At 30.6% G+C, this 22,325-nt stretch overlaps 3 protein-coding genes across 3 annotated transcripts; 2 read left to right on the top strand and 1 right to left on the bottom strand.

Moving 5' to 3' along the window:
• Positions 1–536: 536 nt before the first annotated feature.
• LOC145970486 (uncharacterized) lies at positions 537–4,500 on the bottom strand. Its single transcript, XM_083097306.1, has 8 exons — positions 4,205–4,500; positions 3,678–3,797; positions 3,213–3,379; positions 2,696–2,937; positions 2,374–2,606; positions 1,911–2,270; positions 1,262–1,392; positions 537–985 (listed from the first exon to the last, which is right to left on the bottom strand). Exons 2-8 carry the CDS (start codon positions 3,745–3,747, stop codon positions 614–616), a joined length of 1,575 nt encoding a protein of 524 aa, XP_082953432.1. The 5' UTR covers positions 3,748–3,797; positions 4,205–4,500; the 3' UTR covers positions 537–613.
• A 7,607-nt stretch (positions 4,501–12,107) lies between these two features.
• On the top strand, positions 12,108–14,657 carry LOC145970644 (uncharacterized). Its single transcript, XM_083097516.1, has 6 exons — positions 12,108–12,701; positions 13,032–13,283; positions 13,365–13,472; positions 13,691–13,759; positions 14,454–14,555; positions 14,653–14,657. The coding sequence occupies exons 1-6, from the start codon at positions 12,497–12,499 to the stop codon at positions 14,655–14,657; spliced, it is 741 nt and encodes a 246-aa protein (XP_082953642.1). The 5' UTR covers positions 12,108–12,496.
• On the top strand, positions 14,403–16,423 carry LOC145970643 (uncharacterized). The gene is made up of 4 exons (XM_083097514.1): positions 14,403–14,555; positions 14,758–14,984; positions 15,817–15,976; positions 16,263–16,423. The coding sequence occupies exons 2-4, from the start codon at positions 14,814–14,816 to the stop codon at positions 16,421–16,423; spliced, it is 492 nt and encodes a 163-aa protein (XP_082953640.1). The 5' UTR covers positions 14,403–14,555; positions 14,758–14,813.
• Positions 16,424–22,325: the final 5,902 nt, after the last annotated feature.

Raw genomic sequence — 22,325 nt, 5'->3', positions numbered from 1 at the left:
TGCTTTTTCTATTACTTGCAATATATTACACAACTCATCTATTTTTCCATATTTTAATTTTATAAATTCTAAGCAAAAGTTGTATAATGAAGAAGTACTCAAAATAATATCATGAATGATGGTACGATTCATAGTACCATAAGCATACAGTTTTGCTACAAAAGGAGTAACACACTCATTAAGTTTTTCTTTGAATACAAACATATAATTATCATTATTTACATCAAAAATGCTTGAGATTTGGCTAATAATGTTATTATATTCTACATTAAGAATACTGTTTGTATTATTTAAAATAGGTTGTAAAATATTTCTACTTGTTTGTTGCAAAATATTTTTCTCACGAATAAGTTTTAAATCATTACGACGTTTTACATGTTTAGATAATATATGTCTTTTTAAGGAATACATATTATTATATATTTGAAAGCAGTTTTCAACATTGCATTTAACTTCACAATGCATACGTGACTTATGATTTAGTTTTATATGTGCCATCAAAAAATTTATGGATAACAATAAACGGGAACAAAACATGCAACGAAACATTTTAAATGTTATTCTTAAATTAATATTAAAGTAAAAATGAACAATAATGAAAAGAAGAATTATACTAATGTAAATTATGACTTACAGATGATTTATCAGAGGTATCGTTTTCAAACTTTTTAATGATATACTCAATATTTGGAATAATGCTGTCCCATTTGGTTGCAAATTTATAAATACATTTTTGTATTAGTAACCATAAGTGTTCACTTGCTATTGGATAATATAGTTGAAGAACATGAAATGTTTTAAAACAGATATCAACAGCTTCCACAGTGGAAGAAGTATCGTATAAAATGTCATCAATGCAAACATATGATTTATTGATCTCCTTCAATGAAGATCCTACGATAATTATATAAGGTTGAATAGTGAGGTTCAATTCTTTACATCTTTTTATCGTATCCTCTCTAAGTCTCGTCACGTCACCAGGAATCTATAAAATTATTATTACATTAAAAAAGGATAAAGAGAAAAAAAAACAAAATTGATAATTATAATTCCTGCATAATTTTCAGCTTTTTTATGATATAAAATTATAATTTAAAGTATATAAAAAATTAGCAAAACAATAAATAACATAAAATAATAATAAAAAAATAAATAACAAAATTTAAAAATAACAATATTAAACTTAAAGTGAATGAACAAATAAAAATAAATAAATAAATAAATGATAAAGTTATAGTTATTAATACTATGAGATACTAACTATTGCATGTTTTATCATGCTATCCTTTGCGTTCCATATAGATGGTTTCCAAAATTTATTACTGCATCTTTTCATTGTTTTAGGAGGGATTAAATGCGATAGTATCATAAGTTGCAAAGCAATTTTCGAATCTAAATAATCAAGAAAAATGTAACAAATAAAATAATGTAATAAACCATTTGTGAAAACTTAAGTAAATATTTTTAAGAGATTATACATATACAGTTACAAATAAGTTGATGAAAATTTAATTTGTGAACAAAATTTCGGATTTCATACAAATTAATGTTAAATTAAAATAAAAATAAAATATATAATATATAAATATATAATAAAATAAAACCATAAAAAAAGATTACATAATGTTTTATTGTTTAGGATTCGCATAAATGCTTAATATTAGATAAAAGTTAATATATATGTACAAAGCATAATTATTAAAATACTTGTCTTAATTTAAAGAAACTTATTATTTAAAAAAATGTATTTTATTCAAATATTTTATCAGTTATAATATAGATATTAAAATAAGAAAAAAATAAAGAAAGAATAAGATAAGTAAAAGAATAAGATAAGTAAACAAAGAATAAGATAAAGATAAGAAAAATTATAATATTATTAAAATATTATTGATAAAAGATTTCTTTACCATCAGCAATGTCATTGTCTTCTAATGTTTCAAATAAAATATTGACTGTGTCATCTTTATGAGATAGTGGTGTCCAACTTTTTATTCGTTGGAAAAAGTTTTCCCATTTATCCATACTTAACGTTTCCTTAGATAAATTCATACATTTGAAATATTCGATTATTAAAAAATAGCCATTCGGATGCTTTAAAATAGGCCATTCCGTGAAAATATCAATTAAAGTACGTTGATTAGAGCTTTTAATGTTTTTACTACGAATGTTAAATGTTTTACTCCAGTGCTGAACTACAAGTTCCCACGGGGCTTGATGTCTTTTTAACCATTCAATACTTTCTATTTCAGTCTTGTCTAAATTTACATCTATAAAATATGTGTACAAATATAAAATGTATAAACATATACAATATACAAACAATAATGAAATGTAGAAAATATTATTTAAATTTATTTATAATGATTTTACCATTTGTAGAATTATTAGAAGTTCCTGCTGTAACGTTCATTAAACCTTCTAATTTTTTATTTGAAAATTTACGATTTCTCCACATAGTAATTATTTTTCCACGTGCTGGTATAGATTTATATAAGAGAGAATCTTTTTTTTTTATAGGCGGAACATAATAAGTGCTAGGTACTTCTGTTGGAAACTCAGCAACAATCATGTTTGCAATTTGTTCCGCAGTTTCATTTCTTAATCTAAAGGTACATAATAATAAACAATTTTATATGCAATTATATTCATAAAAGTCAAATATTTTACATAAAAGCAAAACAAAAATTTATACCGTTCATGACGATTTTCTAAGTCTGTGATAATCATATCACATATTTTATTTCTATGTTTTTCTGTTAATTCTTTTTCTCTTACATATACTTTTAATATGCGTTGGCCTTGAGCACATTCCTTAAGAATATCACTTATTTTTCGTAAGCGTGAATTTCCAAATAATTGCATATTTGAATAATCTTTTTGTGAAAGTTCAAATTCATCTGAATTACTAGTAATTTCGGTATCGTAATCAAATTTCTTCAAAAAATAACAAATAATTATATATATGCATAATTGAAATATAACATGGAATATAAAATATATGTACAAATAAAGATATATAACTCGTCAATAAATTGAAAGATATAACGCCTGCCACAGGTAACAGAAAGAAAGAAAAAGAGAAAAGAAACAGACGAAAGTAAAGAAAAAAACAAGATATCAAATAACATGATATGAAAGAGAAGTATACATGAGAAGTACACAACAAACTTTCAGCAGAGTTTAGTAAAAAATAATCATTCTAAACTCACGTTTCTTTTAGGCGAAATATTTTCATTTTCAATGGAGCGTAAAGGATTTTCATTTTTAAGTTTTCTCCAATATGATAAAAATATTACTCTTGGACCAATAGCAGGAATCAATTCTGATATCATTTGTTCTGATAATTCTTTTATAATGTCAATAGTAATTTTGTTTTCTAAAAATATTACATATTTACATATATGTATATATGTATAAGTATATCACAATTTATTAACTCAATTTATTAAAGTATATTGCAATTTGTAAACCATGAAAAAAAATATATACATAAAACATAATAATAAAAAATAATAATAATTAAAGATAATACATAAAAACATATATTTAAAAGAAATATGTATTATATCAATAAAATTTATTTCTTTTAAAATTGTAAATATCTAAAAAACTAATTGAAATGTGTGTTAATATGTAGATACATACATAGTGTCGCACATGCATTGATTACTTACTTTTAAAAGTTTCAATATACTCTTCTAGTTTTAAATCAAGTAAAATATTTTTTACTTCCTCGTCTTCCATAATTTACAATGAATATAATTTATCAATTTGGAATTATTTGGTTCGTTTACCTATATTACAACAAAAATATTATTAATTATTTATTATATTCTTTGTGTTATGAATGTAAGCTTAAATAATAAACAAATATATATCATTTAGCACATATCAAGTTAGCACATATTCGCAATTTGATTCATAATTAATAGTTTTTGTCAAATTTGTCAAGTGTCGATAGAAAATTTATCAATTCTTTATTTATGAGACATCATTTGTATTGATCTTAAGCAAATGATTTTTTATAAAACTGAAAAGACATAAATCATCGAGAATTAATTTATTCTATTATATTATGTGTCAAGATGCATGTAAGCCCGTATATATTGTTTAACGAATTAAGAATTACAAATTATGCAGTCTGGCGCTAGCTTGATACGAAACTTTTTCTTCAATTTATGTAAAAAGCACGTGTACTTACATATAAAACTGGCCCTCGATATAGAAAAATAACTTCTATTGAAAAATAACTTATCGAAAAACCACTTATATGAAAAAGTAACTAATTGTGTGAGCAGCGTATGCCGGCTCAGCACGAAGTACAGACAAATCCAAACAGTCTTTTGTCTTATTGCGTTGTCTTTACTCTGCCGCACTCACGTATCACTATCACACCATCAACTCGTGCTTCGCGTTTGTTTTTCTCCGCTCGATTGTTCCCCGCAAAATCGCAGCGCTTTCTACGCAATATACGCGCCATTCTCAGCGGGATATTCGAATAGCGTTGATAGTTATTAATTACATTTTTTCATAAGAGTAATAATTTATGAGTAATAATAATAAATAATTTCTTTTCTTAAAATAAAATACATTTTCGTGCATGTATAATTAATGTTATCTTTAGAGATTTCTTTTTTTTATTTAAGCAAATGTATTTTTAATTGAATGTACATGTATATATAAATAAATAAATAAATAAAGAAATAAATAAATGTATATATATATATATATATATATATATATATATATATGTTTATACATATATACATACATACATATGCACATAAATATTATGATAGACTTACTATATAATTTAAAAAAAAATATAATTGAAAAAAGATATTCAATAATAATATTTCTTTAGTTATATTATTAGTATTTAAACAATATTTTTTTATGATAAACATATATAAGAGAAACATATTACAAAATGAATGCTTATTAGGTATTAAAAAATATTTTATGACGCAAAAACCTTATTTGATAGATGCAACATACGCTGTAATAAGAAAGATTTGATTCTTTAGAGAAATCGTTTTTAATAAAATAAATATGTAAATAAATATTTTTTTAAACAAACATGAACATAATTTATTTTTTAAAAGGAATTATTACTAAGATTAAAAAATAAGTATTTCTTAAATTGAGAAAAACTATTTTTATATATGAAATAAAACATATTAAGCTTTTATTATTATGTTCTTTCTTTTTTGTATTAAATATTTTTCTGGTTTGTTATTATAATTCTTTGATGCTAGAAAATTTTCATTATATAATATGGATAGTATTTTTTCAAAACAATATGTGTGTTATTTGAATAATTAATTTGTTTAAAAAAATGATTTAGTAATATATAATTTTTTATTTTTTCTTTATATTTTTTTACATTGTAAAAGAAATATTTTCCAGTATAGTAAATCGAAAATTGATATAAAGAACATAATTATTTTATCAGATTTTACCTTTCTTTAATAGTATAAAAAAACTTCTAAATGCAAAAAAAAAATAAATTATTTCTTATTATATTTTCTTGAATTAAGAAAATAGTTTTCAGTATTTTGAATGTCATATATAATATGAAGGATATATTTATTTGATCGCAATTTATTTTTGTTTTGTACTATCAAAAATTTTTTTGCTATAAATAAGTTAATGCATAAACTTAATGTTATATATTGTATACAAATAAATATATCACTAACATCCATATAAATATTTTTCTTAAATAAAATTACTTTTTTTTGTTTTATGATAGTGCAAATAGTGCAGATTTTTTTCAATATACATACATTTTCTACATTTAAATATTATTTTCATAAAATACATTCTATGAGTTATTATAATTAAAGTATATTATTTTCTAAAACTTAAAAATTAAATTTGTTTTTAAATAAAAATGTATTCCAGAGAAAGTACGTAGTTTAATTAAAATGACACAATAGTTGTTTAAAAAATATATGTTTACTTTAATATATGTAACCATATGTATTTTAAAATAAATATATATTAAGAAACACACATACACACAAAGTGGTTTTTTTCTTTTAATATTTAATTTGTGTAAGAAAATTATGTTCACGAAAGAGTATATGATGTTATTGTTAGTATTACACAAATCTTAAAATATATATTTTAACTAAATATGTATTTTTTACGTTAGTAAAAATATTTACTTATATGTAAAATTTTATATATTAAAAAATGATTATATATACAATCAAAAACAAATATTTTTAATTATTTAAAAAACACATATTTAATTGAAATACATATATTTTTTAAAATTAATATAAAATAATTTTTTTATAGATTAGATTAGATTAGATATTTTTATTCGTCCCCTTGGGGATTGAAGGCGCTTTTCCGAGGAGCGTACCCGAACCTCTTACAACCTTTTCACAGAATAAATACAGAATCATGCAAATCCAACTAAACCAAAAGAGAATACAAAAATAAAAATATAAGATAAAAACAAAAATAAAATGAATACAATATAATACAAAATATCAAGGTGTAAATAGAGATAAAGAAATATGGTAAAAATAAAAATAAAAATAAAAATAAACTAAAATAAAACTAAAAATACACCGTAAATCGTACAGCGGAAACCTAACGCCTATGCTGTACTTCACCGCGCAGGGAAGACAGCGCTTATCCTACAACCGCTCGCTTTGCTTACTACTAACTTATTACTATCCTCGGCTTATGTCTGCCTTACATTCTAACTTACAAACTACCCTATCTAACCTATCTAAGAGAGAGAGATCTATCCCTAACTTTCGACTTCCGGTCCCACATACTCCACATATTCTCCTTCATTCCACACACTCCCCTCCATTCACCATACCCTCTCCTTCCACCTCTCCTCCCTGCTCCCCCTTTTCCATCTCTCTTTCACTCTCTATCCTCCTCATCCACCATTCCCCATCCCCTTCCTGACCCAAAATCTCTTCCATTCTTTCCCACCAATTCCCCTCTTTTCCTTCTCCTCTACATTCTCCCAGTACATGTTCCCATGTCTCCTCACCCCCCCCCCCACATCGCCTACACTTCCTCCTTTCTTCTGTTTCCCAGTATCTCGCTCCTCTCATCTCATTATTCAGCCTAAATCTTATCACCCTCCTCCATCTACTCTCCCCCCATCCCTTTTCCAAATATGCCGGTATTCCCTCCTCTTTCACCTCCCCATACCATCTATTGTACCTTGAATCTCTAATCCTTTCCCATCTTTCCTCCTTTTGCATCTCTCTATCCCTCTGCTCCCATCCATCATATACCTCTTCTCCCCTTCCTCTTTTCTCCTCCATCTCTTTCACTCCTTTCCCCCTGTCCTCAAAAAATTTTCTCCTCTCCTCTTCCCACCCTGTCATTTCCCCTCCCTCTCTTATCTTCCTCTTCACTTCCTCAAAGCATCTCCTCGCTAAGCCTCCACCTCTCCCTTCTTCCAGCTTCTTTTCAAATCCTACTGCCCTTTTCTCCGTCCCTATCCTAAACTTCTCCTTCCCCGGTTTCCTCCCTTACCATATACCCCGGTGTGCACCAGTCTACCCCTAACGTCCACCTGATCCATCTTTCCTGCATTGCCTCCACCTCTTTCCATTCCCTCCACCCCCATATTTTTGCACCAAACTCCATTACCGTTCCTACCAACCTTTCACACAGCCAAATTCTTCTTTTCCAATCTCCCGTAAACCTCCTTTTACCTATCCCCCACACCTGTCTTATCACTGCCCCTGCCTTCCTTATCCTGTCTTTCACATGCGCCTCCTGTCCTCCGTTCCTTTGCATCTTATATCCTAAATATGTGAATTCCTTCACCTCCTCTATTTCTTTCCCCTTCCATCTCCACTTTGCCGTCTTCCTCCTCCCTCCTCCTTTTCTAAACCTCATAACTTTCGTTTTCCCCACATTTACCTCTAACCTTTTCCTATCCATATACCCCTCTAATTTCCCTAACATGTGTGCCATCCCCTCTTCATTTTCTGACAACAGCACCATGTCATCCGCATATGCCAAGCAATAAATTTTTTCCTCTCCTAATTTCACCCCTCCCCATCCACCCCTTCTCAACACCTCCTCCACATCCGCTAAAACTAGGTTGAATAAATACGGACTCATTGGACATCCCTGCCTCACTCCTCTTGCTGTCCAAAAATTCTCTCCTAGTTTCTCTCCTACCCTCACTCTACTCCTTGTCTCCCTATATACCTCTTCTATCCTAATCCTTAATCCTTCCCTAACCCCTCTTCCCCTCATTGCATCCACCAACACTTCCCTGTCCACTGAGTCAAACGCCGCCTTTAGATCCACAAACGTCGCCACCACCATTCCACCTTTCCGCTTTAGCTGCCTATTCACCAGAAAATTTAAAACATAAATATTGTCTATTACTCCCATCCCCTTCCTGAAACCTGTCTGATTCTGAGGTACCATGTCTTTTTCCTCCATCTCCTCCTTCAACCTCTCCGTTAACACCCCCACATATATTTTGTATAGCGTTGGCATCAACGTTACCCCTCCTTAGTCCTCTACCTTCTCTCCTGCCCCCTTTTTCACTAAAGGAACAATTATTCCATCCTTCCACTGCTCCGGCCACCCTTCTCCCCTCCAAACCCTGTTACAGAAGCCCCAGATCCATTCATCTATCCTTTCGCCCCCACACTTCCATACCTCATTTGGCACCCCGTCCGCCCCCGCCGCCTTCCCCTTTTTCAACTTCTCCAAAACATACCTTATCTCTCTTCTCCTCAGATCCTCTTCTCCATCCTCTGCCCTTCCTCCCTTCCCTCCTCTTAACACCCTACTTTCTACCCCTCCGAACAACTTCATAAAGTACTCTCTTCATTCTTTCCCTTCTATCCCCTCATTTACCCCTTTTCTCCTTTTCCTCTCCTTATTAACTATCCCCCATACCTCCCCTTCCGTCCCTACCTTCTGCGCCTCTTTAATCCATCTCTCGTTTTCCTCCTCTCTTTTCCTTTTACATAACAACTTGTATTCTGCTCTCTCCTTCCTATACCTTTCCCCCTCCCCCCCTTTTCCTCCACTCTCTTAATGTTCTCCTCACTTCTCTCCTTTTATCCTCACATTCTTCATCCCACCATCCTACCCTTTTCCTCCTCCCACTTTCTCTTTCCCCCTCCTTCAATTTCTCTCCTATCTTCCCTATTTTTATTTCCAGCTCTTCATCAACTCCCTTATCACTCATTAATTCCCAGTCTATCTCCTCTCTTATTTTTTCCCCTCCTCCTGTTGTCCATCTCCCCCCCTTCTTTCTTTATTTTCCCACCCTCTCCCCTTTGCCCTTTCTCCTTTTCCTCCTAAAGATACTACCACTGGATGATGATCCGACTCCACGCTATCCCCTACTTCCATCCTGACCACCCTTTTCCTTACCTTTTCCTCCCCTACCACATAATCAATCACTGATTCTCCTCTTCCCCCGGTATATGTAAATTCCCCCTCTTCGTCCCCTTCCACCATTCCGTTCAGTATTCCCCATCCCCTTTTTTCTAGTCCCCCTATCAATTTCCTTCCTTCTTCATTAACCTTTCCATCTTTTGATTTTCTTACTCTTCCTTCCTCCTCGCCCTCCTCTACACATCCTCCCAACTTCCCCGTCCTCGCGTTAAAGTCACCCCCTATTAATGTCCATTTGCTTTCCTTCTGCTCCTCTAGCCATCCCTCCAACGCTTCTAGTTTTTCCTTCATATCTCCCTTCACATACACTCCTACTATCCTCCATCTTTCTTCGCCCACCCATACTTCTACTGCCAACACCCCTTCCTCTTTTTCCTCTACTTCAATAACCGAGACTACTCCCCCCTCCTCTTTTACTCCAATAATTATCCCCCCCATCGGTCTTCCTTTTTTACTCTTTTTCTTCGCTAATTGTCTCTCCCACCTATAACCCTTTGGTAACATCCGCTTTACCCTGTCCCAGCCTTTCCCATCAACTCAAGTTTCCACCATTACTACAATCTCCCATCTCTTAATTTCTTTCCAAAACCTTTCCTCCTTATTCTTTACCCCCGCTACATTCCAGAAGCCTACTTTCCACCCCTCTCTTCCTCTATCCCCTTTCTTCCCTCCCTCTCCTTTTCTTTCGCCCTCACTCCTATCCTTTTCCCTCTCTTTCCTCTTCGTTTTTCTTCCCCCTTCGTCTCTATTCTCCCCCACATAATCTATTCTAACATCTTCAGCTCCTCATTCACTACCTCTCCTTTCCCCTTATCCATTTCTTCTCCCCTTAATTCCCCCTTCCAGTTCCTAAGTCTCCCCTCCTCTTCATCCCATCTCCACCAACACTCATTGATTCTGATTTTTCCGTACCCTGTCCATACCTTATTGCCTTTTTTCCTTTCTTCCTCCGCTATTTCCCCAATTCTCCATTTCATCCTCCTCTCAGCCCACGTTAGATCGTCATCTATTCTGATCTTTTTCCCCTTTAGCTCCTTCTTTTTCTCCATCACCTGTCTCTTCTGCTCCCTGCTTCCTAGCCTTACCACCACCATTTCCCCTTCCCCCCCTCTTTCCCCCTAATCCTCCTAATCCACTCAATCTTTACCTCCGCCCCTATGGCCTCAAACACTTTCTTCACCCTCACTTCTGGCTCTCCTGTTCCCCCCTCCAATCTACGAATCACTATGTTGTTCCTCCTTTCCTCTCTTTCCTTTAGTTCTATCTTCCTACCTATTCCTTTCATCTTATCTACTGTCGCTTCATCCAGGCCTATGCAACCTCCTATACTCCCCACCCCCACTCCCTCTGCTTCTTTCTCCCTTTCCCCCAATCTGGTTTCTAGCTCTTTTATTTTTCTTTCCATGGTCTCCATCTTTAACCCTATCTCCTTCTTTTCCTCTCTCCACTCCTTATCCCTTTCCAATATCTCTAACCTTAAATTCCTAAACTCCTCACAAAATTTCTCCATCATTTTTTCCCCCATCTCATTTATCATTTTACCTATTTCCTCCTTCTCCAACCACATCCCCTCTTCCCGCAACCTCTCCGACCTTCTACTCCTCCTTAACGTCCACTCATCCTCCTTCTTTTCCTCATCTCCTACCCCCTCTCTTTTCCTCTTTAGGAAGTCCTCAATACATCCTGTACTACCTCTCCTTTCCTTGCCCAGCTCCTCTATCTTCTTTGGCCTTCCTACTTTTCTCCTTCCCTCTTCCCCTCCCAATCTTTTCTCCTCACCCTCTTTTAATTTTCCCTCTCTACCGTCATCCTACATCTCTTTTCCGTTCTTCACTATTCAAAATCTATCACTACCTAGAACTATCTTCCGCTATCCTACCTTGCCTCTTACAGACTCTATGGCCTAAGCGAACTGTCCCCGCCGTCAGCGCCTTCCCTAGTGTCTTTCCTAGTGACTCTGCACCTGCCTTCTACTCTCTGCACCCGTTTCCTACACCCCCGTCTCCACGTGCCACCCTACCTCCTAACCTCACTGCCTCTTTCCTTCTGTATTTTCTCTTTAGCCTCCACTCCCCTTTCCTCCGCTTCCTTCCTCGCCACTCTTCTCTTTCTCCCTTGCAGCCCACGCCACACTCTCAGATACTCCTCTCACTCTGACCGCTACTTTCTTACAATTCTCTGACCGCACACTCTCACACCTGTCACTCACACACTCTCCGGAACCGGAAGCCAAAATAATTTTTATATAAATCTTATATATTTTTATATAATAAACGACATATTAAATAAAAAAAACATTTTTTTCTTGAACTTGTACATTTACTTATTGTAAAATATATATGCTTAAAAAAATATAATTTTTAATTAAATATTTTTATATTTTAATTTTACAAAATATTTATTAAAATGCAATTTTTTATTCCCAAAAATTTTAAATTTTTTAATTTTAAAAAATAATATAATTAATTTAATAAATTATAGTATATATTTTATGAAAATAGTATTTAAATATAAAAAATATATAAATAAATATAATGTACTTAATATAACATGCATATTTAATTAAAATTAAATGCTTTTGCTTAAATGAAATAAACAATTCCTTCCATTTAATGCAAAAGTTTCAAGAAAACAGATTTATTTGATTTAAAAAAATTTTTCCCTCAGTGTAGCATTTCATTATGATGGTCCACTCACATTTGATTGCAATAATCCGCAATACAAAGTTATTAAATATAATGGAATCACATTCAAAGCTGGAACATTAGCAAATAATTGTTGTGGCTTAAGCGATGGTACTATTGTATGTATCGAAAATGTGGCGCACTGTAAAAAACGAAACATTCCTATGATTATAGGATATGAATTTTTGGAAAAAAAGGATCTATTTGACGTTCCTTGTCCATCTTCTTTGCTTGGAATATATTGTGTACACTTATTGTCACATTTAAAATCGTGGCCATTAGAAACTGTGATAACGAAATACGTAAAATTACCTTGTGGAAATAATACATTTGCAGTTTTTCCACTATTACATATTGAAATATAATATGTTTATTGATATGATATCAGGATGGCTGAAAAAAAATTGTATTCAGTCGTTGAATTTGAAGATGGGCTCCAAGTTATTCCAAATATTTGGTTAAGTGCAGATTTTAAATATGCTTTTTGGCCACATTATACAAATAATAAAAGATATGAAAAAGCAGTTAAACTAATGGAATTACCGAAATCTACATGGTTGGAACACCCAATCAAAAGAATATTCGGGACATTTTGTAAGTAATATTTTATTTATTTATTTGTTTTAACTTATTTTCTCCACTTTTTATAAATAGAAGTGATAGTAATTTCAAGTATAAATAAATATTTTTTTTAATGTTGCTATATATTATTATATATTATATTATAACACTTTTACCTTAAAATATTATATGTATATTAATAAACAGAGTTATTTTCAATGGTCTAAAGAAACTTATAAAGATTCAAGATGTATACGAAGAGATATAATTTTCAATTTATCGAATTTACTAACAGTTTATCGAGTCTAGTCGGAAACGTTAATAGATTGATTAGAATAATATAATATTGTTTTTCTTTTTTAGCTTCCTATGAAAAGGCAAGGAAAAAATTAAAGGATGCCGAAGATTTATCAAATATAAATTCTTGCACTGAAACAGAAAAATATTTAAAAGAGACACGAAAAATCAGAGCTGCTAAAGCAAAGAGTGACTCATCGAATAGTAGTGATGAATTGGATGAATTATCTGAAATGGATGAATTACTCAAAAATATTCCAAAAATTCCGGAGAAACAAATAACTACTCATAGCGAAATAAGAAAAGTTATGCGAAAAGGTAAAAATATAATGATATAGCAATAATAGATATTAAAAATGAGTAGTTTAGTATATAATAAACTAAAAAATTAATTTATAGAAAATGCGAATGTCTCTTGTGTAAAGAAACAAGTTGAAATAAATAAAAATATGTTTGAAATGGAAGATACCGAGCAGTACTCTAAGAAAATGACAAACAAAGATTTTCGTAAGTATAATCCTTTTTAAAGAAAATACAGAAATGTAAAATTATAATGAAAGTGGAAAGAGTAAAGAGAGAAGAAATAAAAATAAATTAACAAAAATTGGAAATTATTATCAAAAAATAATGCAATAATAATGATAGTGAATATATAAAATAATAATGAATAAATAAAATAATGAAAATAGATAAGCTGATGTCAAATTATTAAATTTTTTTTTCAGAATTACAGCAATGTATGAGTTTTGGTAAATCAACATTAGATGTGCATACTTTGAAGAATATTGTACAAGGTTTATAAATACATTAATATTTTTCACAATGATTAGAATAATATAACATATAAAACAAATAAAACGTGTACTACCTGTAGTACTCGAGGATAAATGTTGTTGCACCCCGCAGCAGAAAATAAATCTACATAAATTGATACAATTGTATTACAATTTCTAAAATCGTAATATATCCTACGTAATAGCGCACGATCGGAGGACTCTTCAACTCATTTTAACGAAAACAAATAGTCTCATTTGTTTTTTCATTTCGTTTCGAAGATGATATATAACGACTTGAATAGTGATAAAAATCATTAAAATCTTTTTACAATGATCATATTAAATATATCTTTTATGTAACACTTTTCCTAATCCTTTTTTATAAACTAAGCAAAATATAAACTTTTTTTTAGAATGCATAAGAATTTGATGACCAATTTCATTATTTTTACTTTTGTGAAAATCATCGACAAAAAATATCTTATCGGTTTAGTTCTTACGTTTACAGAATAAATATAAAGAAATAATAGTTACATATATTCAATACAAATCAGCTTTTTATAATAATGTTGATTGGTGTATAGTTTTTGTTTAGAAATTTCTGATAGATTCAAAAATTTATTCAATATGAATTACACTTATTAATTATCTTGATGTTGTAAAATTTCTTTCTTTTCTTAATATTAGTAGAATAAATTCTTTTATTTTTCAGAATTACAATCAGAATCACAATCAGGAGCATTTCAACCATTAGAAAACTGGTCAACCAGAAGCGAGCAACAAATTACCGATTTAAACATTGATGATGATTTAGGTATATTATTAACTTATATTTTTTTTATTTGAATGTATAATATACTTTATAATATACTTTTGATCTGTAATATTCATTTTTGTGTAATATTGTTTAGTATAGTCACATTTTCTTCGTTAATTATCGTGAATTTTATAATTGTGTAAAATTAACATTTTATATATATTTTTATAAGCAGAACCACATTTTTATTAATTTACAGTAACTGAAAATTTTCGCCGATTTGTTATCAGAAAATTGATAAGTTTAGAGATAAAAATGAATATAATCCAAGGACATCAAAAGTCAATATCACAGAAACTATTAGTTAGTACTGTGGATTCAGAAGAAAAAGAAGACATTTTCCAAAATCTACCAATAAAAAATGAAAATGAACTCGAAATAATCGAAACAAAGTTAAACAACAATTCAACTTATAGAAAACATATGGTAAGTTATACTTCTGTTTTTATATAAATTAATTTTAAATATAGAATAATTTCAATTATATAGCTTTGATGTATGGACTTAAAGACATAGGTTCATATTCTGAATCCTCTTTTATTGATAAAAGTGCCTTTAAAAGTGGCTTATAAGCCTTCTGATTGGCTGTAAGCCACTTTTAGAGGCACTTTTATCGATAAAAGAGGATTCAGAATATGGACCATAGACTGCGCATCCTTATACAAAAGACTGTCTTAAACATTACAAAGAGAGCGATAGCGGTCGGATCTCTTTCTCTCCTTCAATTGTGCGAGAGAGAAAGAAATCTGACCGCTATCGCTCTTTCTTTCTAATGTTTAAGACAGTCTTTTGTATAGGAATGCGCAGTCTATTTCTTTAAGTCTATGCTTTGATGTTCTAAGTAAAATAAAATAAATGAAAATAATTGTAATTCAATAAATTCAATAAGTTAAAATAAATTCAACATTAAAACAATTCAATATTAAAATAATGAGATAATATAATGTAAACGTTTGCAACGTTAAAAAAGTAATATATAATATCAATCGATAAATATTAGTGCAAGATAATTTTATTACAAATATTCTAAAATCGCATATTATTTTAAGACTAACATATTAATCTTTTCTTATCTAAAAGCTTATTTGTATATATAAAGTTTTTCTTCCTAATAATTTTCTATTGCATTTCTCAAGATTCGACTTTTCATCAAAGTATGTCTTCATTATAGCATCATTAAAAAGCTTTTTAAAGTAAAAGATCAATCAATAAATGACAGGTAAAACATCCAACTGATAATAATGTAATTATATTTCAGATTAAACAATTGGCCCGAATTATGTGCCAAGATACGAAAACTTCGTGCATTCGACTTATGAGGCAGATTTTTACAAACCAATTGGCAATGAAATATAGCTGGTACGGAGCAAAGAAGAAAAATATCTTCTCAAACTTACAATTATGTAAAGTAATTATGTGTAAGTACAATAAATTCAGAATTGCAATTTTGAATTATTTAATGGCATAATTTGGTATACAAATAAAAATAAAAATTTATAAACATATCTATAGCAATTTACTTATTGAATTAAGTAAAGAAATATTTTTTTACAGAAATATTGATATTTTAAGTAATTTTATTTATACTGATATATTGATATCAAAACAAACTTATTCTTACATTTGTAATCGATTCAAATTTAAACAAATTTTGAAAATGATATTTACAAATTACTAATGTATAAAAATTAATATGTTTCACAGGTGTGATAAGAAACTCTCATGCAGATGCAACAGATGACGAAATATCAACACCCATAAAAATATGGTTAGCACATGCAAAAGAACGTGCTACAAAAGAAAAAAGTGATATTCGAAATACTGTTACATGTGATATATTGGAAGTTCCTAATATTATTACTTAAGTATTAAGTTTGAAGTAATATTTTGATATCAAAGTAATGTTTCTAAGTTCTTAAGTTTATTTTTTCTTGTTAATATAACTTCGTTTGCTCATGTACGATACGTGCTCTACGTACAATATGTAATTTATCGCATGTTTTTTGTTACTATAAATATGCAGAGAATATATATAACAACATATTAATATATAAATAATATATATATACACGGTGAGTCATTTTAATCTATAATCCCAATTATCTCGTTGGCAAAGCATGACAGAGAAAAAATTATCGCACAAAAGTTGTTTGTTTCTTTGGGGGCCATAAGATGGCACCATTGGTTTGACCTTGAAGAGTCATTTGAAGGTCACGTGAAGGTCACCTTCAATTTCTTAAATGGAACCTACATTTTCTCATTACATATTCTTGTAGTTTATCTCGAGAGCTTTCCAAAACACTATAATTAAATAGTTTTCATTAAGTACTTTCCGAGTTATGAGGCTTGAAATCATTTCTTAATTTTACATAAACCATAAAATATCTAGCAAGATATTCATTTTTCGATTATCTTACCTTAATTCTTTTATGTACAAAATAATGAGAGGAATCGATTGGTGTAAAGAAAACACATAGTTGTTTTTGAGAAAAAATATGTAATTTGCAATTAACAATTACATATTTTTTCTCAAAAACAACTGTGTTTTCTTTACACCAATCGATTCCTCTCATTATTTTGTACATAAAAGTATTAAGGTAAGATAATCGAAAAATGAATATTTTACAAGATATTTTACGGTTTATGTAAAATTAAGAAATTATTTCAAGCATCATAACTCAAAAAGTACTTAACGGAAAGGTACTTAATTATAGTGTTTTGGAAAGCTCTCGAAATAAGCTACAAGAATGTACAAAAATATATAGGGTATTCCATTTAAAAAAATTGAAGTGACCTTCACGTGACCTTCAAATGACTCTTCAAGGTCAAACCAATGATACCATCTTATGGCCCCCTCGAAACCATACAACTTTTGTCTAAAACATTTTTCTCTATCTTGCTTATTTTTCGAGTTATTTGGCTGCCTAAGTTAAAATGGGTCACCCTGTATAAAATATATATAAAATAATATATATATAAAATATATATAAAAATAATATATATAACAATATATTAAATAAATATTATAAAATATAACAAATTTAGCATATTAAATATATGTGCAATATAAAAATGAGAAATTTTTTCTGTCAAAAAGTAGATACTTCATAAAAAATAAATAAAAAGTGTGAAATAACATTTTTTATCTAAAGCTTTATTTATAAAACAAACAATTTCACATTTTTATTTATTTTTTACATGAAGAATCTATTTTACACCTATATGTATATTCCAACTATATCCTCTATATATCCTTTATATATCCATATATAATTTATTAGGAATATACTTATAATATTCTACAAATATACTGATAATATACCAAGAGATATTTTTAGTAGACACTGATAATATACTCAAAATATTTTATTAATATACTTATAATATACCAAGAAATATTCTCAGTATATACTGAGTAGGTTTCTAAGGCAGACATAGGAACATTCTCCGTACATTCCCAAAATATTATAGTACGTATCTCGAATATTAATGGGATATACACAATCTACGTTTGTGATATACTGCGTATGTACTCAGGATCTACCTGTGCTGTATGGGTACTTGGTGGGGAGCGGATCCCCGTCTAATGATAATCCTCTATAGGACTCTAATTAGGTCTAGAATTGAATATGGATGCTTCATATTTGATAATCTCACCAAATCTCAATATTTAAAACTGGAACGCATTCAATTGAAAGCATTGAAACTTGCTTTAGGTTTGAGAATGTCTTCTCCATCTAATTTTGTTTATATGGAAGCTAAGGAGCCTACAATGGAATTCAGGAGGGAATATTTATGTAGAAATTGGATGACTAGAGTCCTCTCTCAATCTAACCACCTAATTCTTCATACTATGGAAGAAATGCATAGAATTATAGACGATCCAATCTTTATTCTTAAGATTAGACCTTCCATTATTGTTAACACTTATATTTATTTGTCCTCGATTTCCCATTTAATAGAAAGTAATGCTCGACCTCTCTGCTATGTAAATCCTTTCGAGTCTATTATATTTATGCCTGAAATCGACCTTTCTTCAGGAGTCAACTTTGATAAAGAATCGCCCTTTAATGAAATATTATTTAAAGAAATATTTCAGTTAGAAATTTTAAACACAATGTTTTTTCACAGATGGATCCAAAACAATAAATTTAGAATTCACGGGCTTTGCAATCACTTCTATTGATCAATCAGTAAATTTGAGATTCAGATCCACAAGACACGCTTCAATTTTCTCTTTAGAAGCCATGGCTATTTTAGAGACCATTTCTTATGTAACTAAGCATCAAATGAACGACATAACCATTTTTTCGGATTCAAAATCTGTATTACAAGCCTTAAAAAATATCAATCTTAAGAATAATACATCTCACCTGATTAATAAAATTAGAGATAGCATTAATAAATTTGTTAAAAGAGGAGGAAGGATAAAGCTTATTTGGATCCCTAGTCACTGTGGAATAACGGGTAATGAGAGGGCCGATTCCCTTGCCAAAGAGGCTTCTAGATCAGGCATGGATTATCAAGTATGTACTTCGAATAGAGATTTCTCAGCTAGTTGGAAACATAATCAATTCGAACGCTTTTTTGAGTGGTGTAAATTATCGGGAGAAAACAGGGCCACTTGGTATATAGAAAATTGCTTCACTCCCACGAGATTCCCATGGTTTCAATTTTACGACATATCTCGTAAATCTATAGTCTCGATTAATAGAATGAGATGCGGACATACCTCTCTTAAATTTAGTCTAGCTAGGTTTAACATTGTTCCTTCAGGAAAATGTTCTGAATGTGGCTCTCCGGAAACTCTCGATCACATCTTTTGGGAATGTTCTCGTTTTCAAATTCAAAGGTTTCAATTTCTTAAAAACATACTTAAATCTGTCAATACTCTTCCGATTCCAGTCAGGTCTCTACTAATAAATCTCCAAGATTCAAATATTGTGAGGGCACTGGATGATTTTCTAAAAATAATTGACTGTAATATTTAAAAGATAACTTTATTCATTTCTCACAAAATAAGATATTAAGAGTATGTAGTATCCTGATATTTATGGTAAAGAGAGTTAGTTTAATCAGCATGCCTTTTTATTTTCAGATCTTCTATTTGTAATACATTTTCTTTCTTTTCTTAGAGTCAATTAATTAGCCACTGCTATTCTAACTAATAATTATCATAAACTTTTATTTTTATTTTTATTTTCATCCTGTCGGCCCATTGTTTAATTTGTTTATTCCATTTTATTTAATAGTACGACCTATTTGTCTAATCCCTAGTAAACCCGTAATGATAATAGCCTAGTTTAACATTAATCTTTATATAATTTTAATTCTAAAATATAATAATATACAATATACATTATTTTAAACGTTTAATCTTAATTTAAAAATCCTACTACTTAGTATTTTTACTAGTAACGTATAGATGCTTTCTTACATCAATATTTTTAATGTAATTTATTTTAACGTAATTTATTAATTTTAAGTTAATTTAATTTATCTTTAATTTAATTTTATTTTTAATTTTATTTTTATTTTATTTTAAGATGTTTTTATTAATATAGTTCAAAGCCTGGAATGTTTTCTAGTAATAATTCCTATGTTATTTTGTCTTATCTTGTTATGTATTTATTTACTTATTTATTTATATGTATAAATGATTTTTATAATATGTATAATGTGTAGTGATATTTATATGTATAAATAATGTACATTCTATAGTACAATTTTAGTATCTAGTGTCGATGAGGAAGTTTGTAACACATGCGCTGTATGGCCCATGAGCCAATGCCTTGCCTTTTGCATAATAAAAAAAAAATAAATAAAAGCGGGCCACGACACCTCTCAATCTTCTTTCTGATAACGTGTAACTTTTTCAGCACAATCGCACAATCTGCACAGTTTGGTGTTTGGCAGTGTTTGGTAGTTTGGTGGCTCTAATCAGGTCTGGTTCAGTCTGCTGGTTCTAGTCTTTCATAGCTGCAACAATTGTTAAATGCGCTCGCAAATTATTATTCATGTCACGGGTAAGTTCTAGGATCGCGTCGCTTGTTGCCTTTTGCGTTACAAGAGATTCGCGAATTCCTATTGATCTTGATTTGACGTAACATTGAAGGTTATACTTTACTCGCTACATATATACACACACATACATACATACATATTAACAGAAATGCATGGCTATTATGTGTGTTAGAGACTCAACATTTACAAGTGTGTAGCTTCTTTGAATATTTCTTAAATCTTGCAGATATATACATATGTTTCGGGAGAAAAACTGATGCGACTGTGGGTTTTATTTTTTCTATACAGGGTGATTCAAAATAACCCCTGTGTCCCTGAAATTACATATTCCTGAATCAATTCTAAGACGATTTTTCCTTCGGCAAAATTTCGTCCGAAGCTTAGTTTTTGAATTATTAAAGGAAGTAGTTAACGTATGATGGGTCGAATACAAGAGGCAGGCAAGGGTGGCGCGATTCACCGTCAGACGCGGGAGCTTACGCGGGGCGCCTGCTGCGATCAGCTGATCGCTATACACATACAGACACACATGCGAACACATATATTCACTCTCTGTCTGTCTGTCTGTCTGTCTCTCTCTCTCTCATTCTCTCACTCACCTGTAAATTTTTTTTTTTTTTTTACGAGAGAGGGGAAAATGCATTTTATGCATACCCACCGGTCGATCCAGTGAGTTATGTGGGCCTCGAGTACCAAGTCGAATTACCAACTCGGTACTCCCTACCCACTAAAAACCCCTCTCTTTTCACGAATTTCCTTTAACACACTGTCCCTCTGACTTCCCGAGATCTGTTTTCACATAACGTCAAAAAATAGTTATTATTACCTTGTTCGATGACTTTTGATGTATTGCTGTAATTGCTTGAAGGAGAAATGAATTTTCCGATAGATCGTACGTTCTCAAATTTAAGGTAGATATCACGTTGCAAAAGACAAGAAATCCACACTAAATTATTAACTGAAAGTTTTTCTTCTTTCATGAACTGTATTCTTTTATTAAACTTTAACGTAATCACATTTATTTACTCACTCGATGAGACGAGAAATTTACTAATGACTCTATCACTAATCACTATTAATCACTGTCGAATAATAATTGTTGGCGATTAAAAATCACTCGATGAAAGAAACACGCGCGGACACGTTACTACACGACGCGACGACGCGACAATGCGACGATAATTACGACTCGGCGACTGCAAGCAGTTTTTTGTCATAGTAGGTTGCGGTAGGTTAAGGTACTACTGGCGCTATCGAATGCGATCATGTGTTCGATTGAAGAATGCGGTAAACATAATAAACATTTAACATAATAATAATATTAACATGTTAAATGTTTATTATGTTTACCGCATTCTTCAATCGAACACATGATCGCGTTCGATAGCGCCAGTAGTACCTTAACCTACCGCAACCTACCATGACAAAAAATTGCTTGCAGTCGCCGAGTCGTAATTATCGTCGCATTGTCGCGTCGTCGCGTCGTGTAGTAACGTGTCCGCGCGTGTTTCTTTCATCGAGTGATTTTTAATCGCCAACAATTATTATTTGACAGTGATTAATAGTGATTAGTGCAGAGTCATTAGTAAATTTCTCGTCTCATCGAGTGAGTAAATAAATGTGATTACGTTAAAGTTTAATAAAAGAATACAGTTCATGAAAGAAGAAAAACTTTCAGTTAATAATTTAGTGTGGATTTCTTGTCTTTTGCAACGTGATATCTACGTTAAATTTGAGAACGTA

The sequence above is a fragment of the Camponotus vicinus genome, unplaced genomic scaffold, assembly GCF_025532165.1.
Source record: "Camponotus vicinus isolate PSW18456_S1 unplaced genomic scaffold, iyCamVici1.0 SCAF_4, whole genome shotgun sequence".
NCBI classification, from domain to species: Eukaryota; Metazoa; Arthropoda; class Insecta; order Hymenoptera; family Formicidae; genus Camponotus; species Camponotus vicinus.
Note: the sequence above shows the minus strand (reverse complement) of the source record. Positions and strands in the feature narration are given on the sequence as shown.

What these genes read in the sequence shown, in the direction of transcription:
- LOC145970486 (XM_083097306.1), bottom strand. Translation starts at nt 3,747, where the DNA reads ATGGAAGACGAGGAAGTAAAAAATATTTTACTTGATTTAAAACTAGAA. An exon ending in ATATTTCGCCTAAAAGAAAC is followed by an intron (nt 2,938 to 3,212) that starts GTGAGTTTAGAA and finishes TATTTTTTGAAG; the next exon opens with AAATTTGATTACGATACCGA. An exon ending in TTCTAATAATTCTACAAATG is followed by an intron (nt 2,271 to 2,373) that starts GTAAAATCATTA and finishes CATATTTTATAG; the next exon opens with ATGTAAATTTAGACAAGACT.
- LOC145970644 (XM_083097516.1), top strand. Translation starts at nt 12,497, where the DNA reads ATGGCTGAAAAAAAATTGTATTCAGTCGTTGAATTTGAAGATGGGCTC. An exon ending in AAGAATATTCGGGACATTTT is followed by an intron (nt 12,702 to 13,031) that starts GTAAGTAATATT and finishes TTTCTTTTTTAG; the next exon opens with CTTCCTATGAAAAGGCAAGG. An exon ending in TTTGAAGAATATTGTACAAG is followed by an intron (nt 13,760 to 14,453) that starts GTTTATAAATAC and finishes TTTATTTTTCAG; the next exon opens with AATTACAATCAGAATCACAA.
- LOC145970643 (XM_083097514.1), top strand. Translation starts at nt 14,814, where the DNA reads ATGAATATAATCCAAGGACATCAAAAGTCAATATCACAGAAACTATTA. An exon ending in CAACTTATAGAAAACATATG is followed by an intron (nt 14,985 to 15,816) that starts GTAAGTTATACT and finishes ATTATATTTCAG; the next exon opens with ATTAAACAATTGGCCCGAAT. An exon ending in ATTATGTAAAGTAATTATGT is followed by an intron (nt 15,977 to 16,262) that starts GTAAGTACAATA and finishes TATGTTTCACAG; the next exon opens with GTGTGATAAGAAACTCTCAT.